At 52.0% G+C, this 25,682-nt stretch overlaps 11 protein-coding genes across 11 annotated transcripts; 4 read left to right on the top strand and 7 right to left on the bottom strand.

Moving 5' to 3' along the window:
* Positions 1-286: 286 nt before the first annotated feature.
* Positions 287-699, bottom strand: BO94DRAFT_476903 (uncharacterized protein; the record flags this gene model as incomplete). Its single annotated transcript, XM_025608621.1, has 4 exons — positions 287-355; positions 409-473; positions 525-556; positions 620-699. The coding sequence occupies 4 exons, from the start codon at positions 697-699 to the stop codon at positions 287-289; spliced, it is 246 nt and encodes an 81-aa protein (XP_025462894.1).
* On the top strand, positions 454-3,021 carry BO94DRAFT_628201 (biotin--[acetyl-CoA-carboxylase] ligase BPL1). Its single transcript, XM_025617465.1, has 5 exons — positions 454-789; positions 850-1,486; positions 1,533-2,093; positions 2,137-2,408; positions 2,459-3,021. The coding sequence occupies exons 1-5, from the start codon at positions 738-740 to the stop codon at positions 2,956-2,958; spliced, it is 2,022 nt and encodes a 673-aa protein (XP_025462893.1). The 5' UTR covers positions 454-737; the 3' UTR covers positions 2,959-3,021.
* A 517-nt stretch (positions 3,022-3,538) lies between these two features.
* BO94DRAFT_578874 (cytochrome P450) lies at positions 3,539-6,607 on the top strand (the record flags this gene model as incomplete). Its single annotated transcript, XM_025615235.1, has 6 exons — positions 3,539-4,208; positions 4,257-5,375; positions 5,694-5,731; positions 5,923-5,978; positions 6,451-6,513; positions 6,576-6,607. Exons 1-6 carry the CDS (start codon positions 3,813-3,815, stop codon positions 6,605-6,607), a joined length of 1,704 nt encoding a protein of 567 aa, XP_025462892.1. The 5' UTR covers positions 3,539-3,812.
* Positions 6,608-7,280: 673 nt separating this feature from the next.
* Positions 7,281-8,663, bottom strand: BO94DRAFT_608985 (actin-like ATPase domain-containing protein; the record flags this gene model as incomplete). Its single annotated transcript, XM_025616566.1, has 3 exons — positions 7,281-7,532; positions 7,586-8,348; positions 8,584-8,663. 3 exons carry the CDS (start codon positions 8,661-8,663, stop codon positions 7,281-7,283), a joined length of 1,095 nt encoding a protein of 364 aa, XP_025462891.1.
* Positions 8,664-9,536: 873 nt separating this feature from the next.
* BO94DRAFT_590101 (uncharacterized protein) lies at positions 9,537-9,985 on the bottom strand (the record flags this gene model as incomplete). Its single annotated transcript, XM_025615992.1, has 3 exons — positions 9,537-9,639; positions 9,708-9,767; positions 9,825-9,985. 3 exons carry the CDS (start codon positions 9,983-9,985, stop codon positions 9,537-9,539), a joined length of 324 nt encoding a protein of 107 aa, XP_025462890.1.
* A 413-nt stretch (positions 9,986-10,398) lies between these two features.
* On the bottom strand, positions 10,399-11,737 carry BO94DRAFT_550506 (S-adenosyl-L-methionine-dependent methyltransferase; the record flags this gene model as incomplete). The annotated part of the gene is made up of 6 exons (XM_025613496.1): positions 10,399-10,412; positions 10,495-10,579; positions 10,642-10,679; positions 10,741-10,786; positions 10,848-10,875; positions 11,007-11,737. The coding sequence occupies 6 exons, from the start codon at positions 11,735-11,737 to the stop codon at positions 10,399-10,401; spliced, it is 942 nt and encodes a 313-aa protein (XP_025462889.1).
* A 1,326-nt stretch (positions 11,738-13,063) lies between these two features.
* BO94DRAFT_526510 (MCT family MFS transporter) lies at positions 13,064-14,733 on the top strand. The gene is made up of 4 exons (XM_025610351.1): positions 13,064-13,379; positions 13,462-13,568; positions 13,624-14,207; positions 14,262-14,733. Exons 1-4 carry the CDS (start codon positions 13,130-13,132, stop codon positions 14,689-14,691), a joined length of 1,371 nt encoding a protein of 456 aa, XP_025462888.1. The 5' UTR covers positions 13,064-13,129; the 3' UTR covers positions 14,692-14,733.
* Positions 14,734-14,770: 37 nt separating this feature from the next.
* On the bottom strand, positions 14,771-16,775 carry BO94DRAFT_476768 (Zn(II)2Cys6 transcription factor; the record flags this gene model as incomplete). The annotated part of the gene is made up of 2 exons (XM_025608613.1): positions 14,771-15,850; positions 15,912-16,775. 2 exons carry the CDS (start codon positions 16,773-16,775, stop codon positions 14,771-14,773), a joined length of 1,944 nt encoding a protein of 647 aa, XP_025462887.1.
* An 833-nt stretch (positions 16,776-17,608) lies between these two features.
* egl3 (putative extracellular endoglucanase/cellulase) lies at positions 17,609-19,446 on the bottom strand (the record flags this gene model as incomplete). The annotated part of the gene is made up of 5 exons (XM_025613495.1): positions 17,609-18,765; positions 18,812-18,909; positions 18,965-19,029; positions 19,087-19,295; positions 19,350-19,446. The coding sequence occupies 5 exons, from the start codon at positions 19,444-19,446 to the stop codon at positions 17,609-17,611; spliced, it is 1,626 nt and encodes a 541-aa protein (XP_025462886.1).
* A 1,607-nt stretch (positions 19,447-21,053) lies between these two features.
* On the bottom strand, positions 21,054-22,537 carry BO94DRAFT_628195 (NRDE family protein; the record flags this gene model as incomplete). The annotated part of the gene is made up of 2 exons (XM_025617464.1): positions 22,029-22,537; positions 21,054-21,968 (listed from the first exon to the last, which is right to left on the bottom strand). The coding sequence occupies exons 1-2, from the start codon at positions 22,092-22,094 to the stop codon at positions 21,054-21,056; spliced, it is 981 nt and encodes a 326-aa protein (XP_025462885.1). The 5' UTR covers positions 22,095-22,537.
* A 1,308-nt stretch (positions 22,538-23,845) lies between these two features.
* BO94DRAFT_539672 (HVA22/TB2/DP1 family protein) lies at positions 23,846-25,571 on the top strand. The gene is made up of 3 exons (XM_025612751.1): positions 23,846-24,344; positions 24,458-24,607; positions 24,666-25,571. The coding sequence occupies exons 1-3, from the start codon at positions 24,316-24,318 to the stop codon at positions 25,459-25,461; spliced, it is 975 nt and encodes a 324-aa protein (XP_025462884.1). The 5' UTR covers positions 23,846-24,315; the 3' UTR covers positions 25,462-25,571.
* Positions 25,572-25,682: the final 111 nt, after the last annotated feature.

The raw sequence follows: 25,682 nt of genomic DNA, 5'->3' as shown, positions 1-25,682 counted from the left end.
TTGAGGGGGTGGAGATTTGGCGGATGAGGAGGGAGGAGTGTGGTTTGGTGATTGTTGCGCGTAGAGAGCGCGTTAGTGTTGGGAGGGACATGATTGTCATGGTGGTGTTGGAGGATGTGGTGTGTGAGATGCAAGTGTGGGTGGTGAAGCGGGAGAAGAATGAAGTCAGTCGAGCTGTATAGTGTCACGTGATTGTGTGATCTGAGTGGGAGTCTACTGAGGTGTGGGAGGTAGGTAGGTAGGAAAGAGTTGAGATAGATGGTCTATAGTACATGATTGGACACAGTTAAGCGTCCTTGGTTTGGGTGCGCTCGTCGTTGCCCTGACGCTTCCAGCACTCGCGAAAAGCCTCCATCTGCGGTGCAGTCGATGAGCAAGTGTGTTGGTATGAAAGTAGGGTATGCTCACCTCGCCCTGGCAACTCCGCCAGTCTTTCTTTTGAAACCAGCAGTCGTTCATTTTCTCTTGCTCCACTGGAATCATCAGTATCATCCACTGCATCTTAAGTAATGGGGACTAGGTACCTGCACAGCCGGTGCTGAAGATCCGCTTGTCCCTACCAATCGTCAGTCACCAGTCCCAATCGACCACAACCACCAACTTCATTCCCTCCACTCACCATTCGTCCGGCTCGTCATCCTCCTCCTCGGCCTCGTCCACCTCCACCGGCGGGTTCTCCTTTTTCTCTTGTTCCGACATTGTGCTGTGCTGCGTGCAACTGCCTGGGAGTTGACGGAATGGCGACCCCCAATCTGACCGGCAAAAAGGTCAACGTGCTGGTCTACTCCGGTACCTCCCCTCCCTCCCCTCCACCCCCATTATCCCCTCTACTCACAACCTCGTCATCAGGCAACGGAACCACCGTCGAATCCGTCCGTCACTGTCTCTACTCCCTCCGTCGTCTGCTTGCCCCTCACTACGCCGTTATTCCTGTCACCGCCGACGCCCTCATCCGCGAGCCCTGGACCGCCACCTGCGCCCTGCTCGTCATCCCCGGCGGCGCCGACCTCGGCTACTGCCGCGCCCTCAACGGCCCTGGCAACCGCCGCATCGAACAATTCGTCAAACGGGGAGGTGCCTACCTTGGTTTCTGTGCGGGCGGATACTACGGAGCGAAACGTTGTGAGTTCGAGGTCGGCGATAAGACCTTACAGGTCATCGGCGAGCGCGAACTCGCCTTCTACCCTGGCACTTGTCGCGGAGGTGCCTTTGGGGGATTTGTATACCACAGTGAGGCGGGGGCACGCGCTGCGGAGATTACGGTGTCCAAGGATGCCTTGAATGCGGGGATTGTACCCGATCGCTTCCGGTCTTACTACAATGGAGGTGGGGTGTTTGTGGATGCGCCGCTGCTGGCCGATCAGGGAGTGGAGGTTCTGGCCAGCTTTGCGGAGGAATTGAATGTTGATCCTGGGACGGGCGCTGCGGCGGTGGTGTATTGCCGTGTAGGAGAGGGGAAGGCTGTCCTGACAGGACCGCATCCGGAGTGAGTGATCTGTTCGTTGCTGCTGCTGGGCGGTGCTGATTTCTAGGTTTGCGGCTGCCAACTTGGATAAGAAGGCGGGTGGGTCGGAGTATGCCAAGGTGGTGGAAGCGCTGGAAACCGATGACAAGGCGCGAACGGACTTTCTCAAGGCGGTCTTGGTCAAGCTGGGCTTGCAGGTGACACAGAGCACGACCACCGTGCCGTCGCTGTCCTCGCTGCATCTCTCGGCATTGGAGCCGACCGAGACTGCCGACTTGGTGTCGTCCTGGCAGGAGATCATCACGAAGGATGGCGACGACGAGATCCTCAAGGATGAGAACGACACCTTTCGCATTGAGCGTCCTGGCACGTGGAACTTGAGCCAGCTGGAAGAGTCGCTGCCGGCTGCGCCGTCTACAGAGGGGATTGTGGATTACAACGCGATTGTGAAGCGTCTGGTGGTACACGATGACGTGCCCTCATCCAAGCTGACGCCCTACTTCAACCACCATGCCTTTTACTCCAATCTCCGACAGTACCAGGCTCAATCCCGAGAAGGAGCATCTGAGTTTGGCGCCAACCTGGTGTACGGTGAGGTGGTGACCAGCACGAACACGATTCTTGAAAAGTAAGTCGGCGTCCCATGCACGCAAAGCAAGCTGACCTGTCAGAAACCCCAAGCTGCTGCGCCAGCTGCCAACCGGATTCACCGCCAGCGCCACGACGCAGGTGGCGGGCCGGGGCCGGGGGTCGAACGTGTGGGTGTCGCCGGCGGGGGCGCTGATCTTCTCGACGGTGCTGCGACACCCGCTGGACAAGATCCAATCGGCGCCGGTGGTATTTACCCAGTATCTGGCGGCGATGGCGGTGGTGCGGGGAATCAAGAGCTACGACGTGGGGTATTCGCAGCTGCCAGTCAAGTTGAAGTGGCCAAATGACGTGTGTATGTAGATGCCTTCCTCTGCAGATGATGCGATACTGATCAGACGACAGATGCACTGGACCCCGAGCAGCCGGAGAAGAAGCAGTACGCCAAGATCTGCGGCATCCTGGTGAACTCGCACTACTGCGCGAATGAATACATCTCGGTGGTGGGTATTGGAGTCAACGCGACCAACACGTCTCCCACGACGTCCCTGGCGGCGCTGGTGGCGCGGTTCCTGGGTCCCCGGGCGGCCCCGATCACGCTGGAGAAGCTGCTGGCGCGGATCCTGACGACATTCGAGGAGCTGTACATTCGGTTTCTCCGGGCAGGATTTGACCGGGAATTCGAGGAGATGTACTATGAGGACTGGCTGCATATGCACCAGGTGGTGACGCTGGAGGAGGAGGGGGGCGTGCGGGCGCGGATCAAGGGGATCACGCGGGACTACGGATTGCTGCTGGCCGAGGAGCTGGGCTGGGATGACCGACCGACAGGACGGGTGTGGCAGTTGCAGAGCGACAGCAATAGTTTTGATTTCTTCCGGGGGTTGGTCCGGCGAAAGGTGTGATCTTGTACATAGAGTGTAGTACATAGAAGCATTAAAAGGAGATACTAGAATAGAATACGGTGCAGAGTACTCTGACTCGGTACGACCATAGAGGGTAGATGACCATGCCGGATTGGGATGCCGATCAGGACCCAAGGAAGTGGAAACTCGAAGGGGGGTTGGATCGAGTGAAACCTGCCTCGGATCTGGGAGGCGCACATGTTTCACGGTTGGCCTGAAGCCGAAGATGACGAATGTGATTAGTGATGGGGGATTGGGGATAGGTGAGAATTGTGAATTGTGCCGGTAATGTAGTATTGTATCGGCCCAGCCGCGAGGCTAATCATCCTTCGAGTGCTGTGTATGGCTGGAGGCACTACTGGTACACTACTAGTAGTACTGTATGGGCGCATTGCTTTTTCCTGTCTGGGGCAAGTACCGTTGAGGGGGAGCTGTTTGAGCCGTTTGACAGGGGCTTTATGCCTGAAGGGGCAGGCACCGATACCGCACCCCACTGGCCGGGCCCATCATCTTCATCGGTCCAGTCAGTCGGTCCACCCGCTCGGCCGCTTCTCGCGGGCGCATCCTCTTCCAGTGGCTCCTCCGATCCTCTCCAGCAAACTAGGACTTCGCCGGTCAACTCTCCCCAATCACTCATCACTTTCAATCTCTTCAATGCTGGTTCTGGTTCCACCTCGACGACTAATCATGGCTTGTCCGCTGCCCCAAATGCCAGACCAACTCTGATCGCTGGTTCCGTCCTGCCTCGGTTGATTTCCATCCCCGACTCGACTACTCGACTATAAAAGACAATTGCCTCCCGGCGCATTTCCAGCCCTTGCTTGGCTTCTCCTCCACCCCTCCTCATCGCCGCCATGTCGACGCTTCTCTTTGTCGCGACGGCCACCCCCGTCCTCTACCTGGTCTGGGTGCTTCTCACCCGCTGGCAACATGTCCAGAATGCCCGCAAATGGAACTGCGGGTCCATGCCCAGCTATCCCGGCGACCTGCTAGGCATCAACACCTTGAAGGAGGCCCTGCAGCTGGACAAGGATCGGCAACTACCGATGCTGACACGCCGGCGCATTGCCACCTTGTCAGCCCGGGAGAACCGCTACACCACCACCTTCCAATTCCGCCAGCTCGGCACCGACATCATCAGCACCTCCGAACCCAAGAACGTCCAGGCCCTCCTGGCCACCCAGTTCAAGGACTTTGAGCTGGGCCAGGTCCGTCGCAACTCCATGCACTGGCTGCTTGGTAGTGGCATCGTATGTTTTCCCCCTCGTATCCGGGTTGTGCCAATCTAACAATCCCAGTTCACTGCTGATGGCGACCATTGGTCTCGTTCCCGTGCTCTCCTCCGTCCCCAGTTCACCCGTGACCAGATCAGCGACCTCGACCTCGAGGAACGTCATGTCCAGCTGGCCATGCAGGCTATGCCAGTTGACGCCACTGGTTGGACCCCCGCCACCGACATCCAGACCATCTTCTTCCGTCTGACCATGGACACCGCCACCGAGTTCCTCTTCGGCGAGAGTGTTCAGAGCCAGGCTGCCGCCCTTAGCAACGGTGCCATCCCCCAGGACAACTTCCCTGCTCAGTTCGATCGTGGCCAATGGTACGCCGCTCAGCGCGCCCGCTTCGAGAAGCTCTACTGGATTGTCGACAACAAAGAAAGCCGAGAGCTTAACAGCGCCGTCCACGCTTACGTCGACCGCTTCGTCAACGCTGCCCTGTCTTCCGACCCGGAGAAGAAGCCTGCTCACTATGTCTTTCTGCACGGTCTGGCCGAGGCCACCCGTGATCCCGTCGAACTGCGGTCGCAGTTGCTCAACATCCTCTTGGCTGGCCGTGACACCACCGCGTCGCTGCTGAGTTGGTGTGTGCTGTTCCTGGCTCGTTACCCTGATGTGTTTACCGCCCTGCGCGCCACCATCCTGGCCGAATTCGGCACCTACACCCAGCCCCACGATATCACCTTTGCCAACCTCAAGTCCTGCCGCCCGCTGCAGAACTTCCTGAACGAAGTCCTCCGTCTCTACCCCATCGTCCCGGGTAACCGCCGTACCGCCGTGCGCAACACCACCCTGCCCACCGGCGGTGGCCCCAGCGGCACGGACCCTATCTACATCAAGAAGGGCCAATCGGTCTTCTACAGTACCTTTGTCATGCACCGTCGTCCTGATCTGTGGGGCCCTGACGCAGATGAGTTCCGTCCGGACCGGTGGTCCGAGCGCAAGGTCGGTTGGGAGTATCTGCCTTTCAACGGTGGCCCGCGTATCTGCATTGGACAGCAGTTTGCTCTGACGGAAGCTGGCTACGTGCTGGTTCGGTTGTTGCAGCGGTTTGATCGCTTCGAAGGTGTTGGACCTACCGCCCAGGGCGATATCAAGATGGCGGTGAACCTGACGAATGCACCGGGCGATAACGTAACGGTGCGTTTACATGAGGATAGCCAGTAGTCTGCTACTGTTGGGGCGATTGATGGATACCGTTTGGTTAGTTTGATTAGCGTGGTTATAGATTGGACATGATTATACCTTAGTTTAGTATCGATGATTCTTGATACTCCAATGATACAACATTTCTTAACTACCGCGGTACAAAGTAGTATACTTGATACTCCCACCTATACTTATTACTTACAATGTACTCAACCTCAACCTTCCTACTAGATACTCAAAACCACCTACCTGCAAGTAAATATCTCACCGCCTACCCAACAAAGTCAAACACAAACCGTAATGAAATAGCCCCCACCTGACAAAATCCCTCCTCTAAACTTAATCGAGTAAGTAAGATGTAAAGTACGTACTATCGGAAAACACCGAACCCCCAATCAAATCCTGTCAGATTCATCGTACTTTAAGTCCGGGATCCTGCCGGTCACGGGCTCGCTTACCGGTAGGAAGAATTCCTGAGATTATTATGATTTGTGTGTGTGTATGTTTATTTGTTTTGCTTACGTGATTTGCTATGCAGAATGTTTGCATGGACTGGACTGGACAGTAGACAGGGGGGAGATGTTTCCGCTGTAGGTACGCGCCACTTCCATCATTTTGCTATTTTTCTTTTGTGGGGAGGCGGCGTCGGTGTCGCCGATGGGAATGAATGGATCGGTCTATGTATCTACATCTAGATACCTAGTAGGTAGATAGGTATTAGGTAGGTAGGTAGGTTTGGGTTTGTGGGTTTGGTTGGGGGTTTGGGGGCTGCAGCGGGAGATCCGGTTGGACCGACCGACCGACCGACCGGATCCGATCGTTTAATCCTTGTGGTTATTACTACGCTAGTTGATAATGTGTAGATTGGAGGCTTGGCTTGGTGTTTGGGTTGAGTTCGTATTTGGGGATGGAGATGGAGATGGGTTTCTTTTGCTTGCTTTGCTTTCTTGATTACCTACTTATTTTTTTTCTTGGGTGGTGGGTTGGTCTAGATTCCCACCGATGGAAATATACACTTTAATGGTTTTGGTTTAAATTTAATGTAGATACTACGTATCCAACCTAGGTAGATATGTTGCTTATACGATCAGTTGTTTATTGGCGTGGGTTGGGGGTGATGAGGGAATCGGTATGTCATGGGTTGGGTTCTTCGTATTTGAACTTTATTCAGATCGGTGTTTATGCTTGTAGCTGGGTTGAGGGGAGGATACTACATGACATAGCTTGCATATTTTTCATTATTGGGACTGGAACTGGAAGGGTTTAATGTGAGCTGGGTGCAGTTTGAGTTTAAGCTAGAGATGGCATGGGATGGGATGTGTGGGGAGGATGAGAGTATGACAGCTGGGGTGTAGAGTTGGACTAGGAGATAGTTTCCGGGGGAGATACTTTGGAGGTGGTGCTTGGGAATTACATGCAGAGGGTGAATTGATAAGGACAGTAGAGAGACACCGTCACCTGACTATCATTTCTTATTGCATCCGTTTTTTGTATGGTATCTCTCCCCTCATAATCATAATCATTCTTTAATGACTGTCATATCGCTACAGTCTACTGTGTGAGTCTTGAATTTACAAACATCCTCAAAGTTAAATCAATAAAGGATCGGGATCATCTAACCACTAACCGATAGCCGCGCACGTATACCATCCGCTGCAGTTGACCAAATCTGGCAATCAGCTCACGTCTACAATCATGGTTATTGGGGGGTATTAGTATTAATGTGCTGACTGGCATTAATCTAGGTATGTACTGTGCTCTCTCTCTCATCTGATGATATAGCTGACGATCTTATCAGGAATCCATCTGCCGAGACTCACAAGAAACAACAATCATCATAATTGGACCTGCGTGAATGGGATTATGTTTTTCGGTCTGCTACAAGCGTATTTACATTTAGGGATGCTGATATACACCCTTCCGCTTGACAATCGAGTGTCCGAATTCCTCAAATTCCTGCCTCGAAATCCACCGTTCCTTTAACGACGAATGCTCTGCCATCATCGATCCCCCAGTCCATGCTAACAGGTGCGGGTTCGACGGTGTATGGATCTCGGCTAGAATTGGCTCTGAGCGAAATCCGTAGTAATTATCCAATTCTCCTTTTAATATCTCGGCGATACCGGGGAGGTTGGCGGAGCCGCCGGCCTGGATTATTAGATCCTGTCTTGGGTTCTAGGTCTATGGTGGTGGTGACTTACCAGTACGATGTTTCTGGTGAGGACAGCCTGAAGATCCTTATCGTCGTTCATGATGGTATTGTACACGATTGAATCGACTGAAGGATATTTGGTGCCGAAGGTGCAGGGATCAAGAAAGGCCATACCGGTGTGGAAGAGCTCTTCGTCAACAGTGATGGTTTGTCCGTCGGGGAGGGTGTAAGTGCGTTGAAAGGCCTGGGGAGATTCGTGGAATTTGGTGTATACTTCATCCCAGTCGGGAACGTAGCAGAAGGTCTCCTTGATGCGACGGGTGTGTTCGTATCCAACGCCGGTGTAGAGCTCGTAGCCACGTTCACGTAGCTTGTAGATTAGAAAATGGGTCAATTCATCGCCCGCGGTGTGGGTTTGACGCCATTTGATTGGAAGGCCATCCTGGATGGCTACGACGTCGGTTTTGCGGTGGCCGGCTTGGATGACTAGGCCGGTGGTGCGGCAAGTAGCGTGCAAGGACAGGATGGGGGATGGGTAGAGGCAGAGAGATGGGGGGTTGAGGCTTTCGAAGATCCATTCTGCGGTGTCTTCTTTCTTGGGGTAGTAATATAAGAAGGACTCGGTGAGGAGGATTGGACGCTCGGAGTCGATGAGGATGTGGAGCTTGTTGGTGATGATATCGTGCCAGATCTTTTGGACTTGTTTGTAACGCAGTTCCCATCGTACACCGTCTTCTTTCAGGTATTGGAGCTCGGAAATGACTTCGTCGCCGAGGTACCACTCTTTTTGGCCTTTGTCACGGAGTAGATGGCTTGGTTTGGGTTAGAGGGGTTGTAGTTGGTGATGCTGGTGATATTGTACCTTGATCCAGGCCGGGGAACGCCCACGACCGATCCTGTTTTGTTACTTAATGATGTGTTGGCTGATGGTGGGCGACATACGGTAGACAGTCCGAGGGGCGGTTTCCCCAGCAAAACCAGCTTTGCAGGTAAATGAACTGTGAAGATGGTTAAATGTCGCACTTAGGAGTGGTGGCAGGCGATTACCCATTATCGATGACAATAGGAGTTTGGTCTATAGCTGTTATACTGTGTTCATGGTATCGAATGGATGACATACCTGTCATGGTTCAGATAGCTGTGAGACGAGAAGTGGGATTGTGTTTGATTGAAGATGTGCAAATAATTTGAGCAGTGGCAGCATGGCCTGATTTATCGGTGAATCGCTGGATTCTGAGACAGGATGACGTGAGATAAGGCTGTCATCCAGCGGTGGTTTTTGTTTACTTGACCGCTTAGATGTATGGCCTTATTCGCAGGATGGATGCGTAGATCCACGAGGAAAAACAGGACATGAACCCCTGCAGTCATCTGTCCAACTATTATTGTCTTCCTACTCTATACTCTGTATTGTTGAGTAGTGCACTCGTGCAGCTATTATCTTCATCCTATTTTCGAGTCCTTTTTGAATACTCCAATATAGCGAAAATTCCCCCCAAACGGTTACTATATATTATGCAGGCAGTTATCCTTGTTGGCTCGGAGGTTATGCTGTTTATGCAGCGGCCCATACACTTCACAGGTACCTGCAATGTGAGACTTTTCATCAGCCAACATTTGCTTTGACCATACAGGACTGTAGAAGCCCTCATTGGTATATATATCAATCGAAATGGTCGCTGTCCAAACCACTCTTTTCCAATGCAAACGATGGTAACTCCATCATAATACCATGTGCAATCAGAAGATATACACAAGCCACTATGTACGACACAAATAGCCCCACTAGGTATACAACCCCACTTCTACACCTACAACTACAACTACAACCACACAACACAATTATACAATGCAATCCGCAAGTTCTCATTATCTAATAATAATTAGTCTACCACCGACCAGTTCTACCGAACCAGCCCGCCACCGAACTTTTCACAGCTTTGCAAAGATTATTTCAAGCCTGGAACACCAGCCTTTACTCCACCAATCATTCCAGAGGTTTACCTCCAGCACCGAGCACTCAAAGCAGGGGTTCCATGCTCGTGAAGAACAGAGGGAGTGTCACCCTTGAGAGGGAAGGGGTCGCCCTTGCAGTCGCGTTCGCTGTATCAATCATTAGTTTTGTTCCCTCCCAGAAGATGTATGTGTAAGATAGTGGGTAGGTAACTTACAAGTAAAGGTTGCAAGTCAAGCCATGAGCAAGCTTAACGGAGTGGATGACACCCGAGGAACTAATACAATCAGTCAGTATTAATCATGAAGTATGAATGATATTGAGATAAACGCACGAAGAATAACAAGCTCCATCACCATCACTCCAAGTAGGAGAACCGTGGTAGAACTCAAGCGGGTAGAGCGAGGCCTCGGTGTTTTCGAGGGCGGCGTCAGTCGCAGCCAAAGCGGGAACGATGGCCACGATGGCCAGGGAGAGGAACTTGGCGAATTGCATTGTGGTTTTGTTGGGGTTGGTGATGGTGTTGTTGTTGTCGAGATGTTGCTGTCGTTGTTGGATGATGAGGGATGTGGTGGTGAGGATGGTGGTTTTTATAGTTGATTTTGCAAGGGTATGATGGATGGATACATGGATGGAGGTAGGATTAGCGAGGTATCTGCATGCTGGGGATGCAGATGCATGGGAATGGGGAATGCAGAATAACGGGATCCTCCGTGGGAATCGTTTTCCGCCTTGATTGAATGAAGATTGTCGGATGGTATGGGCGCCCTGGATTGGATCTAGGGGTTGACCCCGCGTGTGTGAAATTAAGGTAGTACAGGGGGGAATGTAAGCGCGTATTTTAGTAGCTGTTTACTTAGTATTGATTTGTTGGTGTTATTCTGTGGTTTTATTTTGTTGTTTCTATACTATTGATGTGTAACTAGTTACTATGTAGATAGAACAGCCAATTGATGCAATCTATAAGGTTACTGTTATCTCCTGTTCAATTCTTACCCACGTACATAACCCTAGAGAGGATGGAGAAATATCTCGGTATTTGCTGATTTCTGATGATCCACTATTCTGCATCCCTGCATCCCTGCATCCCTGCAGGAACCAACGTCGCACAATACCATAGCATAACAAGCTACTAAGCTATGCTTACTTACTTGCAGTATATTCATGACCATGTTTTTCTCGGAATAAGCTAAAGCAGAGGGTGCTCAAATACCTCTACTACGTCAGATTTATTCGCGCAAACCACATACACGATTCAACTCGCATACTCCATAACCCTAGCTTAACATACACAATCTACATACTCCGTACTCAACATAATATTACATCCACAACCTCATCCTAACAAACCACATACCCAATCCCAACACCCACTCCTCTCCACTCTGTATCACATTGATTGATCACAACACACATTCCCTACCCTCTTCCCCCTCCCCCATGCTACTTCCTAACCACCACCCCAAAAACCCTCGGATACCTCAACAACACCCTCCCATCCCTCCTAACCACATACCCCCTCTCCCTCAACTCCCCCTCATACACCTCCAAAAACCCCCTCTGCTCCTCCTCCCCCAACCTCTCCAAATACGGCCTCAACCCGGTCCCCCTCACCCACTCCACAATCTCCCCATGTCCGTCCAGCGCATGATAATACACCGTCCTCCAAACCTTCACATCAACCTCTACCCCGTCCGTCCCATCCACCAAAACATCATAAATCTCCTCCAAACTCTCCACCTCCTCCCTCCCCACACCCCGTAACTTCTCCGCCCAGGGTCCCCGTTCCGCAACCTCCCTCATAATCACATGCGACGGCTCCCCCAACGTATCAGGCATTTGAAACGCAAACACCCCGCCTGCTTTCTGACCCTTGACCAACTTTTTAATAACCTGTAGACGTTCACCCTTGGGAAGCCATTGTAATACCGCATTCGAGAAATATAAATCCACTGGTGCGTCGGGGGTGTATGATTCCACTGCCCCAACCGCAAAAGAGATATTGTCGGCCGTGGTAGTGGTGTTTGCTTTGTTGATCATGTCAGGGGAGGAATCGATCCCTGTGATGCTGGTCGTGCTGGGGGTATTGTACCGGGCTGCGAGCAACGCGGTGGAGTTTCCGGGTCCGCAGCCTAAGTCCACGATGCGGGTGGGGGATTGTATGGGGATGTGCGTGAGGAGGTCCTGCGCGGGGGTGTTGCGCTCAGAGGCGAATTTGAGGTATTGGGTTGGGGACCAGGTGGTCATTTTTCTGGTTGTGCTTGGGGTTGGGGTGAGGCGGGGGAGAAGGGGGTGGCGGAGCATGGATATGATAAATAAATGGATCTTTTGTTGGTGGTATATGCTGCTTCAGATGGAGGATGGTATGATGATGAGAGAGGCTTGTGGTGGATGGTGGGTGCTTTATATATATTTTCTACGTGGTTGGTGTTGAGGTAGAGGATCATGAGGTTCTGCGGGCATACATGACGATGGTGAGGTGGTGGAAGTGCCGGTTCTCGGCGGGATTGTGATTGGTCTGTTGGCACTCATCCAATGAATACTATGACGGGAAGGAATTGCTCAGGCAAGTTTCCTCCGGTCAGGTGTGCTTATTGAATAGAACGCCTGATATTGATTCAAATACTTCCGGTCGTCGCTTTGAATGTAAAGACGTCATGGATATACTAGGTGGGTGGTTGGAAGATTTGGGTATTCCGGGAATATATACACGCTTCCGCTGTCAAATAGCATACTCTAAGTGACACCCATGCTGATATAGTAATTGTCAGGAAGATTCTCCGACTGATGAAGCTGTGCTGAGGTAGGTATACTGCACAGAATGGTGGGTGAGTCTGGTCAACAATATTATAGCACGGGTTGTATGCTTCATCTGCTCATATAGACAGACAATACTCGGATGTCTCCTTCACGAACTGCACCGGATAATACTACCAGTGTCCAACAATATGTATGCATTCTATGCAGACCCATTCGGAACACGACAGTAAGACTCTACTTGCACTCCACCCTCGATTCTCAACCTCTCGAGAGAATGATTATCGAACCACTGGTTATCCGATGCTAATAAAGACCGTCACGGCGTTTTCAATCATCAGGAAGACGTGAAGCGTTGGAGTTGAAGGTTAATTCAGGTAATGCTATACAGCATCTTCAAATAAGTCACGATAGCCAAGAAAAATACGTAAAGAAATGAATACTTTACTTCAAAGTACCTATTCCAGACTCAGGATGAGTACATATAGATAAGGATAAGAAAACTAGTAGTCTCTACTAACTATGGTCTGTATATTCTGTTTATCCAACCCATCTTATTCACCAGATATTAAGATTCAGTCTCATATGCCCACTAAACATCTTCCTATTTATATCCATAACCCCCCAAAATCCCTAAGCACGGCCACCAGTTGATTCCGAGCCCGAGCACAGCGGAGCGGAGCGGCCATTCCCAATTCCCGCGCCGAGAAACCCTACCATCCTCACGACCAATCTAGATAGATAATATAAAGACCCAAAGTCCCTATATATATGATTATGTATTCTCTCCAACACATAGTCTCTTAACCTCCGGGTCAAGTTTCAATATTCTTATATTCCTACGAGACTGAAAGATAAGAAGAAAGAAAGAAAGAAAGAAAAATGTCACCCCCCGAAGAAGACCTCTACCCTCTCCAAGACCGGATCCATACATCCAACCACTCCCTCAACTCCTCACCCAACAACGATAAGGACAACAAAATCGACCCCCCATCACCAGACGTTGAAAAGAACCCCCCTCAATCATCATCCCCATGGGCAGCTAGCCCACCCCCTGACGGGGGCCTCGCCGCCTGGTCTGTGGTTGTCGGGGCTTGGTGTTCGCTGTTTTGTAGTTTTGGGTGGATTAATAGTATTCCTCCCTTTCATACCTTCTTTTTTTTTTCATTCCTTGGGGCTCTATGTGTGGTGTAGGGTTCTAACAGGGTATGCAGGCATCGGGATATTCCAAACGTATTACGAGACGACTCTTTTGGAGGGGTATTCGACGAGTACGATTGCGTGGATTCCGTCGTTGGAGGTTTTTTTTATGTTCTTTATGGTATGTTCTCTTTCTTTCTTGGTTAGTTGGTTGAGGGCAGTGCTGATGATTGCAGGGTCCGATAGTAGGAACTCTAAGTGACAGGCTCGGTGCCAGAATCGTCATCATCGCGGGTGCCTTCCTACATGTCTTCGGACTCATGATGGCTTCCGTCTCGACGGAATATTACCAAATCCTATTATCGCAAGGAGTCTGCAGCGCTATGGGTCTATGTGCGATCTTTCAACCATCTATGAGCTCCATCCCCAGCTGGTTTGATCAGAAGCGCGGCGCGGCGTATGGGATTGTTGCTTCTGGGTCTAGTGTAGGGGGCATTGTCTTCCCCATTATGGTTAGTCGATTGATTGATCAGGTTGGATATGGATGGGCGATGCGGATTGCGGCCTTTTTGATTCTGGGCCTGTTGGTGGTGATGTGTCTTACGGTGCGGACGAGGACGCCGCCATCGAAGCAGCAGATGGATAAGGAGGCGTTGTTGCGGCCGTATCGTGATGTGAGGATGATGTTTCTGGTCTCTGGGTTTGTGTTGTTGACGTTTGGGGTGTTTATTCCCGTGGATTATTTGGAGACGTCGGCTTTGGCGGATGGGATGAGTGCAGACTTGGCGCAATATTTGTTGGCGATGTTGAATGCCGGGAGGTAAGTTTTTCTTTTCTAAGTCAGTTTTCTGGTGGCAACGTGCTAACGGAGTAGTCTGTTTGGTCGAATGGGGGCTGGGGCCTTTTCCGATAAAGTCGGACCTTACAATATCTTTGTCGTGGTCTGTACCATCACGGGCATCCTGGTCCTGGCACTCTGGATCCCGGCGACTAGCAACGCTGGGAATATTGTCTTTGGCATCCTCTTTGGCATCACCTCTGGCGCTTACTTCTCCCTGTCGGCGGCCCTGGTGGCAAAGATTGCTCCGCTCCGGGAGATTGGCTACTGGACTGGAGTGCTGTTCTTGTTCGCGTCGATTGGAGGCTTGACGACCAATCCGATCGCGGGCGCGATTCTGCAGCACGACAATGGCTCATATGTCGGGATGAAGGTCTATTCGGGAGTCTTTTTGCTGGCAGGAAGTGTGTTCGTCCTGATGACGCGTGTTCGCCAGACGGGCTGGGTGTTGAAGGCAAAGTGTTGACTTAACTACTTAGTAGTCGGGTACCTGTATATTATTAGCTTTATGTCTTCTTGGATGTCCCTTGATAATCACCAATGCTTCACAACTCACTATCTAGCAAATGCTCAAAGCCCGTTATATCGACACTCTGCGTTAACCCTGTCCAATCTGGAAACCCAATCATGCCCATATCCCAATTCACAAAGTCGAAGAATGATTCGACTGCCGACCCCCCTTGATCCGCACCTATTGCTGGAGTTTCGACTGACTGCGTGGCCTGCTCCGCAGCCATCTGCGTACGTCGAATATGCAACGCCTTGTCACGTAGTCGTGTGATGATCGCCCACTTGGGCCCTGGAGATGGCCACGATGGATCCTTGGTCATCTCGAAGACTAGATTGACTCCCCGCCATGCGCGTTCAACGTGCAATCCCATCGGGTACACGCAGAGATGCCAGAGCATGTATGTGAGGATGAAATACGGCATATACGTGGAGGAGAGCCAGCGATACCCACGCAGAAGCTCATCAGTGAACAACTCATTGGTCTGTTCCAGCGCCTGACAGGCTACATCTAGGGTTCTTGCTTGCATCTCGCGACGCTCCGTGACTGGCACAGCCGTGCTCTGTGTCTGGAGGGTCTTTTGGTGCACGTACATCTCCATCTTAAGCACTAGAATCTCTCCCAGCAGCATTCCGTACCGCTGGATCGGGATATTAGGGTCGCCGTGTCGCATATATGTATCGTGAATGTGGGTCTTTACGTCCTGGACTATTTCAGCAGGGCGCTTCTTGGGGACATTACTCGTCAGTGCGCAGTGCAACTCCAGCCGCTTTTGGTTTGCGATCGTCGTGATCAGGGATAGTGTCATCTCTGTCCAACACGCCTGGGACTCCGGTGGCACCGTCGCGGTGGCAGACAAATTCTGGTCGTCGATGTTTGCAGGGAAAGCGGTATCGCTGAATTCCCTTCCACCAGTGACTCCGACGCCATGGTCCTCCACCGCGCGGCTATCAGCGCTGCATAAGTGCCACCACAGTCGTCGACGTAGCTCACATTCCAGCGGCGTCAGTTTGAAATGTTTCCCGTCACGGTGGATCCCAATAGACTGTGCTGCCCGAATAACCAGCCCTCGCAACGTCCATCCTGCGCGCCCGCTGTTGTAGTAACGCAGACACGTCTAAAGATTTTCAAAATGTGAGCTATGTACCCATATTCAAACAAAGCCAGCGAGTACTTACCTGGTAAATACTTATCGCTTGCAAAGATGTCAGCGTGGGTGACTCAAAAAAGTTAGAGTGATAGAGAGCAAGCTCCAGTCCCTTCTGATATCGACAAGCTTCCAAGGCTTTCTGCTCATTCGTTGGATCTTCGGCGAGCATGCGCGTTGCGGCAGCCAAGTAGATGGCGAAAAGCAGGGCATGCAGGTCCGAGGGCGCGTCCTGTGGCCGGTTAATGGCCGCAAATATGCGCGGCTGCGTCGAGGGAGCGTGAAGTAACTTGATGACCGGGTCGATATGGTTCAAAAAGTCCTGCCAAAGCTGTGTCGCTTGCCACTGACCCGGATGCAGAGATTGAAGATCGCCTACTTCCACGAAAAGATTGATAAGGAGACCTTCCGCTTTAAGAGCAGGTGGCCGTCTGAAGCCAATTTCATCGCTCCGAGGCGTATTAGTAGCAGACTGAAGATCCTTTTCGTTTTCTAGGACCCGAGACAAAAGTTGTTCGTTGATATACCGGCCATCATCGACCAAGAGACCGTCGTGTGCAGACTGGTCCGTTATATCCGTCGGGGACACTGCATTACTGGGCGGGCTTTCCGCAGCTGGTGCAGGAGACTTTGTTCTATTTGCTTCGCGATTGACATGATGCGATCGATCTCCCAACAAAGCCGAGATTGAGCGCTCGAGAGATTCCAGTCGGGCCATGACATCAGCGTGTGTGATCTTTGAGGCCCGACGCTTGACGCGATTTGGACCTGGATACTGACAGGCAGTATTTGCTCGTACGCAAGACCCACAGGGAGAGCCTTTATTGCAACGGATCTTGCGCTGGTGGCAGCGCAGGCAGGACCGTTCGACATTATAGCGGCCTGGGCGATCCATATTCTGCTTGGCATGAGCTTAGCTGGCAATCAGAAAATGAATAACCGCATTTCAAGCAAAGAGCTCGATGCAGTGAGGGATAATACGGCCAATTCAAGATCATATGGGTGAACTCGGAATACGAAGAAGCCCAAAGATCATTAGAGGCGGCCGTTAGCGAACGCCCGAACTGCCGCCCCGTGGCCATTATGCTGCCTGAGGCATCAATCAGCCTAACAATACCATTAAGACTGTCACAACATACTACTTGCCCAATTATCCTTCTATCAACGAGACAGCAAGGCTACGATGGAATAACATGTCATGGCTGGAGATGTATATTATCCAATCACCCCATGAAGACATCATGGCCATCCCGTACAGACAGATTGAGTCCACCAGCAACGCGCGTCAATTCCCTCATTAGTCAAGCCAACTCTTCTGAAACTTCAATGTTCTCATTAAAATCCTGCGGTTCCTTTAACCTACCACATCTGTCATGAACTAGCCGTGCCGCTGATCGCCGTCGGACTTTATGTCTCACACAATGTTTCAGTACCCACAGCCGATCGCCCCTGAAAGGGGATCCACCGAGTATATTGCTATCGTAATGCCGGATGCTATGGAGCACATGCCCGGGATTCTGTTATCACCTGAAGAGCGTGGGTCCGGGTGGTAGAGGGAGGGTGGAGTGGAGCGGTCAGGAGAGAATTACAGACATGCAGCATTTAAAAGCACATGGACCTCGGGTCGCTTTTGATTTAAATCAATATATAGTATATACATGAATGTGAATGTGAATCAGCTTCGCTCTATTCGCCCCCATGTTCACGGTTACACAACATTATAACCCCTTACTCAGAGACACACTGGTAGTAGTAGTCGTTCTGGACAACGCACGTGTAGGGGCTCTCGCAGACGGTAGGACCAGTCCAGTTGATACCACCGCACTGGTAGTACTGCTTCACCTGACCGGCAGAGTTGGTGGCCTGGGCACCCTGGGGGTCGCTGACACCGACGACACCGCTGCTGCTAGCAACAGCGCTGGAGACGAAGGTCGAGGCCTTGCTGGGGATAACGGCAGCGGAAGTGGTAGCAGCAACAGCAACAGTGGTGGGAGCGACAACCGTGGTAGGAGCAACAACCGTGGTAGAAGCGACGCTAGGGACGGAAACAGGGGTGGTAGGAACGGCAACAGGGGTGGTGGCAGCGGCAGCGCTGGAGACGGCGCTAGAGGTGGCGCTAGACAGCTTGCAAGGGCCAACGGACTTGGACTTGCGGGCGCTGGTAGAGCTGGAGGCGCTGGAAGCGCTGGACTGAGCGGAAGAGGTGGCCTGGTGGACCTGAACCTCGGGGGTGGTGATGGCAGCGGCGGCAGTGGTGGAAACAGCCGAGGTGGCAGCGGAGGTGGCGGAGGCGGCGGAGGTAGCAGCAGCGACGGAGACCGAGGCAGAGCTGGAGGAAGAAGCATCACCGCTGGGGAAGTACTTCTCGAGGATGGGCAGGTAGGTCGAGTAGGCGGGACCGGAGGTAGGCTCCAGACTGTACATATAGGTTCCCCACCAGGGACCGGCAGACCACCAGGAAGCACCAACCCAGACGTCGGAGTTCTCGGACATGTACTCAAGCATGCCCTCAACAGCCTCCTCACAGACGGAGTTGACACCACCGGCGAATTCACCGATGACACCCTTCTTGCTGTTGGTCTTCAGCCACTCAGTGGCGCTCTCAAGACGCTCCTTGCCGATCGTGGAGCTGACACAGGTCTCCGAGGTACCGGAGCTGTCGGAGTCGAGGTACTGGTGCATCTCGTAGATGATCTTGTCCTCGCTGTCGGTCAGAGTGGACAGGTCATCGTTGTTGGTAGTCCAGTCCCAGGCACCGGTGTAGGCGTTACCCTCGACGAAGATGTACTGAGTGGTGGCACCAGCGGCACGGATACCGTTGATGGCAGCCTGGTTAAGGTCCAGAACCAGGGACTGCTCCATGTCGTGGTACTCGTTGTCTGTTTCTGTTAGAATACTATTCACAGAAACGGGGCAGGGCAGTCAACTCACTGGTGTCGAAGATGACCTTGTCGTTGGAGGCGAACTCGGTGGCAACGTTAGTCCACCAGGTCTTGAAGTCGGAGGTGGAGGTGATGATGCTTCCATCGCTGCAGACTGTTAGTCATGCTATCCATGCATACCTGTCAGGCTAGCTGCACTTACAATCTTCCGTAGTTGTGGGGGTCGAGGACAGCGTAGGCTCCGCTGTTGGTAACGTATTCGACAGTCTGCGTTGATAAGCTTTGCGAATATTCACGAGATCACCAGCATGGACAACAACATACCGACTTCAGGTCCGACAGGTAAGTCGAAGCAAAAGAACCGGTGATACCGTCGGGGGTCAGACGCTCCATGAGGAAGGGGATACGGAAGATGTTCATGCCCTTGTTGCGCAGGACCTCGATCTTGGAGGTATCGGGCCAGGTGTAGTCAGTTCCCAGGGTGCCGGGGAGGGCAGAGCCGAACTCAGCACCAGATTCGCTGACACCGACCCCTAAGTTCTGTTAGCAACGAACGTCGAGTTCACGACAGCCATCACATCACGTACACTTGAAGCCAGAGTCCCGCTTCTTCATCTCGCGCTTGGGGAGAGCGTGCACCATGCTGGCGGCAGAGGCCGCAACGATCAAGTTGCTGATTCTCATTTTGAAAGAATGGACGTCGAACTGGTCGATCAAAGGAATGAATGACTAAAGGTGGGAAGGAGAGAGTGAAAGCAAACGATAGAAGACAAGTAATGAATGTCAAGAGCCAGTCTCGAATCTGATGTGCCAAGCAGGAGCAACGAACGGTTCGGACACCCCATACTTATAATCGATCGCTCGGGCAGAAGCAACCATCCCGTAGGTGACTATCATTTCGTCGGTCCCACAGCTTAATCTCAGCAGACGCCTCGGGGGCTTTCTCTGAGACAGTTGCCTTGTGGCTCCCCAGGGGGTTCCATCCACTAGGGTGGACTCCTGGGAGTCGAGAACATCTTGCCCGATCCTCCGAAATCAGGGCACCGTACCGGCGCGGAAGCTAGTGGCGGTCCCTTAGCGACCCTTAATATCTGGATTACGCCACGATCCAAATCCTCGAGTGCAACGGTTGAGCGATGGTGAATGGGGGGGTTTTTTCTTCGCACAATCGTAATGCGGAATCGATAACCACCACAGCATAACCCCGAACGCCTTCGTGGAGTGCTTGCAACTTCAGTGGGGATAACGAGTAGACCGCTGTTACAGCAAAAGGCTTAGCCGCCGACTGGAAACACAGACGCCCACATCATGACAACCATATCGGAGGGGGTGCACTGGCCCCGAGGGAGTCGTCCTTCATTTCTCCCGGCCAAATTGCCTGCCTGCCGACGTGGGGCCATACCATGCAACGTGCAGGCGATCTGATTAAGATGAAACGAGTTAGCATCCTAAGCATCCTGTTCGTTGGTGGAGCGTCCGACGATTAATTAAATTTTTCCGGGTCGGTCGGAGCACGGAACAGGTCGATAGGCCGGGAGGCAAGAGACCGTTATTTTAATTCATATCGGCGTGCAGCTTGATTGATCATTTTCTGCCCTCCCGGTCAAAGTGGTTCTTCAAGAGGCAATTTCTGACCGGCCCGTCTTTATCCAACGGTGAGACACGGATATGGGCGACCCACTGGAACCATCATCGGCGGACATCAGCGGTCGCTCAGTAAATTGACCTGTCAATCTGGCATAGTACTTACCGCAAAATGCGAGATCTCGTCTGCCTGCTGTTAGCTGATGCAGGGGTATGGCAGGAGGGTGGAAATTGGGGGAGTAAGCGAAAGTACGGAGGGGCTTGATGGCTTGATGGGATAAGGGAGGAGGGAGGAGGAGGCAGGAGTTACAGCTACTCCTGAGCGCACGTGCTTAACCCCGAGGCCGGCTACAATCAATAGTCACCACGCCCATCGCCTCCTGAGAAGTATTTCCCCGAGAATTCCACCCGGAATAGATCCGTATGGAATGACTTGTTAATTTCGGCCGGGTAAGGATTTGGCATTGATGCCTTCTATCGACTTCTACGGCGTCTAGTCCCCCTCCCCCCCCCCCCAATGGTCGCGATTCACTTCTCCGGAGCTATAGGCTGGGTTTACTATTTTGAGACTTTTCTATATTGGACGTCGTTATATTTACATAGCCACAGTCACTAGAGGCAAGCCAGAGACTGTGAGCGGAGATTTGGATTGCTATGTATGGGGCACACCAAGACATGCCCGCGGAGACTCATGAGATCGCGCCGGATCACTCTCGGCCTTGACTGACTTGGAACTCGAGTGATCGATCCCCCTGGCCGATCGGGATTGCGTTTGCATCCCCGTCATAAAGGGTGCGCTCGAAGTATCGCACACGTCCGTTATCACTTACCAGAAGTACCGTCTGTTTTTGAGTTCCATACGCACCATGCAGGAATGACAGGTCCATTCCGTGGTGCTGTTCAGCAGCTGTGCCATTGGTCGTCTGGCTATCGACGCAAACTGGAACTACCGTGTCTGCCGGCTTGACGGGCTTCTCCCGAGCACCAAGCACGGGAATGAAGATACTCTTCCTGAAATGTGGGAGGTAATCCTCCGCAGTGGCATCTTCGGAGAGTTTTGGAAGCGTGTTGGTGCTCAGCATATCAAGAAATCTGGCAATGAGAGCATCTTCGTCCTCCCCAGTCTTCACGTGTGCAGCGATGGCTTCATTCATTAACCTCTCTCCGTGAAGGATCTTAGGCCACGACCGATCATCGAAGACTGTATTGCTGAGACCCAACGTCTGGCCTTGATCCGTAGCCACCCACGCAATCTGGTCCATGGTGGACGAGCGGTTGGAGACGATTGCCAGGGGCTCATTAAGGTATCCACACAGTAGACTGAACCCCCCAACATTTCTGGCGTCGGGACTCGCAACCATGCCCTGCACAAAATCCCGGGTTGACTGCTTCGGATCCGAAGGCGCGTCAAGCCAGCTACACACAATAGCTCCCCGACTCTTCGCCCCAATAGCCTGTTCAGATGTGTTCTCGCGATAGTTGGTCAAGACCGCCACCTTTCCTTCCTTGGTCACTCCCATCCATGTTCCATGTGGTGCTCGCGCTAGATCTCGGCCACCTATAATATTAGACGCCGGCACAGGCCACCAGTCCGCAGGAGATGTCGGTCGACGGAGGTATTCCTATACGCTATTAGTTCGAGACAGCTTGGAGTATGTGGCCTGAAAGGCATTGTCGCGTACATCCCTGTTGTCGATGATGATCAAGGAATAGGACGGGTGGGCTGTCGATAATAAAGCGATACACATCGTTATGCTTATTATGATTGGGAGTGCAAAATAGAGGAGGTTCTGGGATCGTAATATCCTCGAGCTTAATGTCAAGCTGCCGTTACTGGTGAGGGGAACGGTGGTCTCGTGAGACAGTCGGACACCTTCAGGCTTCGAATAATTGTGAACAATCAGGAGTGGCTTTGGGAAAGTTCAGATCGGATGATAATCAGCGACCGTGGAGTCATAAGCAGTCAGCAGTCCAGCCAGAATAGTAGGACAAGGATGTTCTGGCGAGTCCAGAAAACAAGGCGACTGTTGGGCACTGAGGTCATCAGACAACACCCTGGCCGGCAATTTGGCTCCACCGCCTTATCAATGCTATGATAGATACGGAACACACCGCATGATGACCGCTGCAGATCATCGATTGCTGGGCTCAGACCCGAAGATGCATGATAATACTTTGTCCTTCATTTATCAAGTGCCTCGTTTCCTCAATCTCACCATGTTATGTGGATAGCATAGTCAAGGGAGTTCCGCGCTCATGCCACCCCAGCCTGATACTCCGCCTGCCTCTTTAGGCAAGGCTCAGGTTTATATCTAGTAGAATCTCCACCGCCTTGGCACCTTGCTGGAGGCCTCATATGTGCCTGAGGCTTCAATAATGCCTCAACTTTGCCTTGAGGCCACACATGTAGTTCTACATGACATACTTTGAAGATTTTTATAGAGATATTCTAATGTGTGGCTCGTAACTCTATATACTAGGGATTTATAGGGGCTTCATGAGATGGTTTACGTAACGACACCACTATATAACTATATTTGGACGAAACAGCCTGCTAGGATTTAGTATGTTAATTGAACCACCACTGGTTTTTGAAAGGCTTCTATACAGAATGATCTCAGATTCAAGAGATTGAAAAGTCTCCTGGACCGAAGTTATTCCACCGTAAATGGAGGTGAATAATATAATAAGCACGAGAGATGTATTCAAGTCACTTCTTCCTTTCTCATGTTTCTATACACCTACCTTGAGCGCCAGATAGGCTGAACCGAGCCGTAGGCATGAGAGAGCTGCTCGCAGCTGGGTTTGAGTATCTTGAATGACATATATGTTGTACACGACTCAAAAAGGAGCCTCAGTAGAGAAAATAAACTACCGTGGGAATGATACAGATATGGAAAGTACTAGGAAACAATGCTTTTATATCATTGAAAGCAACCTTGTTTGATTCAGGAGTAGCTAATATGAGGAGGTAAAGAAACGACGTGCGAGTTCAGATGTCTTGACTATAACCACAGTGGTTTGGATTGGAAGTCCCAGTCAAATCCCCACATCTGTTTTCTCCTGAGATATCTTGATCTGCTAGGAATGCTGCTCATGGACTTGCGTAGAAAACCTAGTGCATTTTCGACTTCTAAGTTAATGACTTCGATAGGGCTTCCACTCAAGAGTTCCCAAGCCAAGGTCCATAACAAATAAGGACCAGTTTGTGTTTGGCTGAAGAAACGTAAGAACCTAATATCAGCCCATGTCACTGAATCTGTACGGTTTGAAATACATTCAGATACTGACTGGACAGATCTGTGTAAGATTGAGCCGGAATGGGTCTAGCTATGCAGATACTTTGATTCTCTCGGTAACCAATAATTGGTTGGGTTATATATTCAAACAGTATAAGGACGAATAATGTCCAAAGCTCTTTGAATGCATGAATGGGCCTGAGCCCATTCATTCTTTGACCGGCATGCCGTCCCAACCATGACGTCATTACAGACTACCGCGGCATTTCCGAAAGCGGCAAGGTGGGCAGGCTGCCCTTAGCGGGTACCGTCTGCCTGAGCGATGCGGCCGAGTTAAGGCATCCCCTCTGATACTTGCCTACTTGGGTAGGTAGTACTATGCCCAGTAGGGCTCGATGGATCGTCTTGGCCGCCCCAGTTCCTCAAGGCAGCCACGCTCCGTCTTGGGCCTTCTCACTCACTCACTTTTCGTTTTGGATTTTTTTTCTCTTCTCCTTAAAAACCCCCTGCAGTTAGTTCATTGACTTTTCAGGCCAATCCGCACAAAAGCTCCCAGTATTTAACCTCCATTGCGGCTGGCCGCTCCTCTTTGTGCTGGTCCGCTGGTCGCGTGAAGCTTCTGCCCCGCAGTCCAGCAGCTGCTCAGCTTACTGATATCACCACCCCCACCTCCTTTTATACTCTCCTCCCCAGCGCGGCGACCGACCCGGACGTTGTACAATTGCCCGCCATGTTCGGTGTAATCGCGGATCTTCTGTCGTGAGTACTTCCGGCTATCTTCCTCCACCGCACCCGGGCGCCCCCGGAAAGCTTGGCCCATCAATTTACCCTGCAGTATCCTGCTCGATATGCTAACAGTCCCATGAACCTAGTTCGATCATTACGATTCTGCTTCCTATCTTTGCCTCATACAAAGCCCTCCGATCAGGGGACCCTTCCCAACTGGCGCCATGGCTCATGTATTGGGTCGTTCTGTCCGCCGTGCTCATGGCTGAGTCGTGGACGATCTTTATCCTGGGATGGTACGACCACAAGACAATGCCTGGCCCCATAGCGTCTGTTGCTAATAAGCTATCATAGGTTCCCGTTCTATAGCTGGATTCGCCTCTTTTTCTTCTCCTATCTTGTCCTCCCCCAGACGCAGGGAGCCCGGGGTTTATACCAAGAATACGTTGATCCGTTCCTGGAACATCATGAGCGTGAGATTGAGGAATTTATCGGCAAGACCCACGAGCGGGCTAAGGCTCTAGGTCTCCAGTACTTCTACCAAGCCCTGGATTATATCCGGGAGAACATTCTGGGCTTGCCGGCGCAACGTCCGGCACCTCCTCCCCCGCCACCGACCGGCCCGGCTGCCCTTGCGCAGTCACTCCTTTCGCGACTCAATATGCCTACTGCTACCGGCAGCACTGCCCCGGCCGCGAGCAACGATTGGCTTTCTGCCATCGGGTCTGTGGTGGCGTCCGTTGCGTCTTCTGGCCAGAGTCCTGAAGCACGCGGCGAGGAGTTGTCTGCCAGCGGAACGCTGCTGCCCCGGGAGATTGCGTCCTTGCCCCGTGCGGATAGGGCGAAGTTTATCTCAAGCCAACAGGACATACTGGAAGTGCTACGCAGCGCCCTGGCCAAGGAGGAACGCGATCTGCACAACGCGGGCACAGAGAGGGATGACCTGGCGTACGGTCCACCGCTGCGGAAGAACCGCAGCGAGAACTCATTTACTCATGTGGAACATGAGGACACCCAAGATCGCTCGTCAGATGCGCACCGTCGGACGAGCAGCGGCAACTGGGCCTCCGGTTGGTTTGGAAGTGGGGAGGACGCCGGTGCCTCGGGCGTAGACAATGGACATGAGGGCGCGCGGAACCGGGCTCATTGAATAGACTAAGCAGGTAGTTCTCTTGTATGAGACTAGTGTTCCTGTTCATCGATCAAAAAGTAGCATGATAGGAAAGGATTCCTTGAGAGTGAACCCAGCTACACCCTAGCCACCCTATATGTAGAAGCGCTATGCCTGTGGTGTTCTGGCGCTGGAAGTATGGGAAGTGAATGCGCCTTGCCGCAGCCCCTCTGCATGTCTCCCTTGTCGGTGCCAGCGCA

The sequence above is a fragment of the Aspergillus sclerotioniger genome (genome assembly GCF_003184525.1).
Source record: "Aspergillus sclerotioniger CBS 115572 chromosome Unknown BO94scaffold_37, whole genome shotgun sequence".
Taxonomy (NCBI): Eukaryota; Fungi; Ascomycota; class Eurotiomycetes; order Eurotiales; family Aspergillaceae; genus Aspergillus; species Aspergillus sclerotioniger.
This window is presented reverse-complemented; position numbering and strand designations above follow the sequence as displayed.

What these genes read in the sequence shown, in the direction of transcription:
- BO94DRAFT_628201 (XM_025617465.1), top strand. Translation starts at nt 738, where the DNA reads ATGGCGACCCCCAATCTGACCGGCAAAAAGGTCAACGTGCTGGTCTAC. An exon ending in CTGACAGGACCGCATCCGGA is followed by an intron (nt 1,487 to 1,532) that starts GTGAGTGATCTG and finishes GCTGATTTCTAG; the next exon opens with GTTTGCGGCTGCCAACTTGG. An exon ending in GAAGTGGCCAAATGACGTGT is followed by an intron (nt 2,409 to 2,458) that starts GTATGTAGATGC and finishes ATCAGACGACAG; the next exon opens with ATGCACTGGACCCCGAGCAG.
- BO94DRAFT_526510 (XM_025610351.1), top strand. Translation starts at nt 13,130, where the DNA reads ATGTCACCCCCCGAAGAAGACCTCTACCCTCTCCAAGACCGGATCCAT. An exon ending in TTTTTTTTATGTTCTTTATG is followed by an intron (nt 13,569 to 13,623) that starts GTATGTTCTCTT and finishes TGATGATTGCAG; the next exon opens with GGTCCGATAGTAGGAACTCT. An exon ending in GCGATGTTGAATGCCGGGAG is followed by an intron (nt 14,208 to 14,261) that starts GTAAGTTTTTCT and finishes CTAACGGAGTAG; the next exon opens with TCTGTTTGGTCGAATGGGGG.
- BO94DRAFT_539672 (XM_025612751.1), top strand. Translation starts at nt 24,316, where the DNA reads ATGTTCGGTGTAATCGCGGATCTTCTGTC. An exon ending in GTAATCGCGGATCTTCTGTC is followed by an intron (nt 24,345 to 24,457) that starts GTGAGTACTTCC and finishes CCATGAACCTAG; the next exon opens with TTCGATCATTACGATTCTGC. An exon ending in ACGATCTTTATCCTGGGATG is followed by an intron (nt 24,608 to 24,665) that starts GTACGACCACAA and finishes AAGCTATCATAG; the next exon opens with GTTCCCGTTCTATAGCTGGA.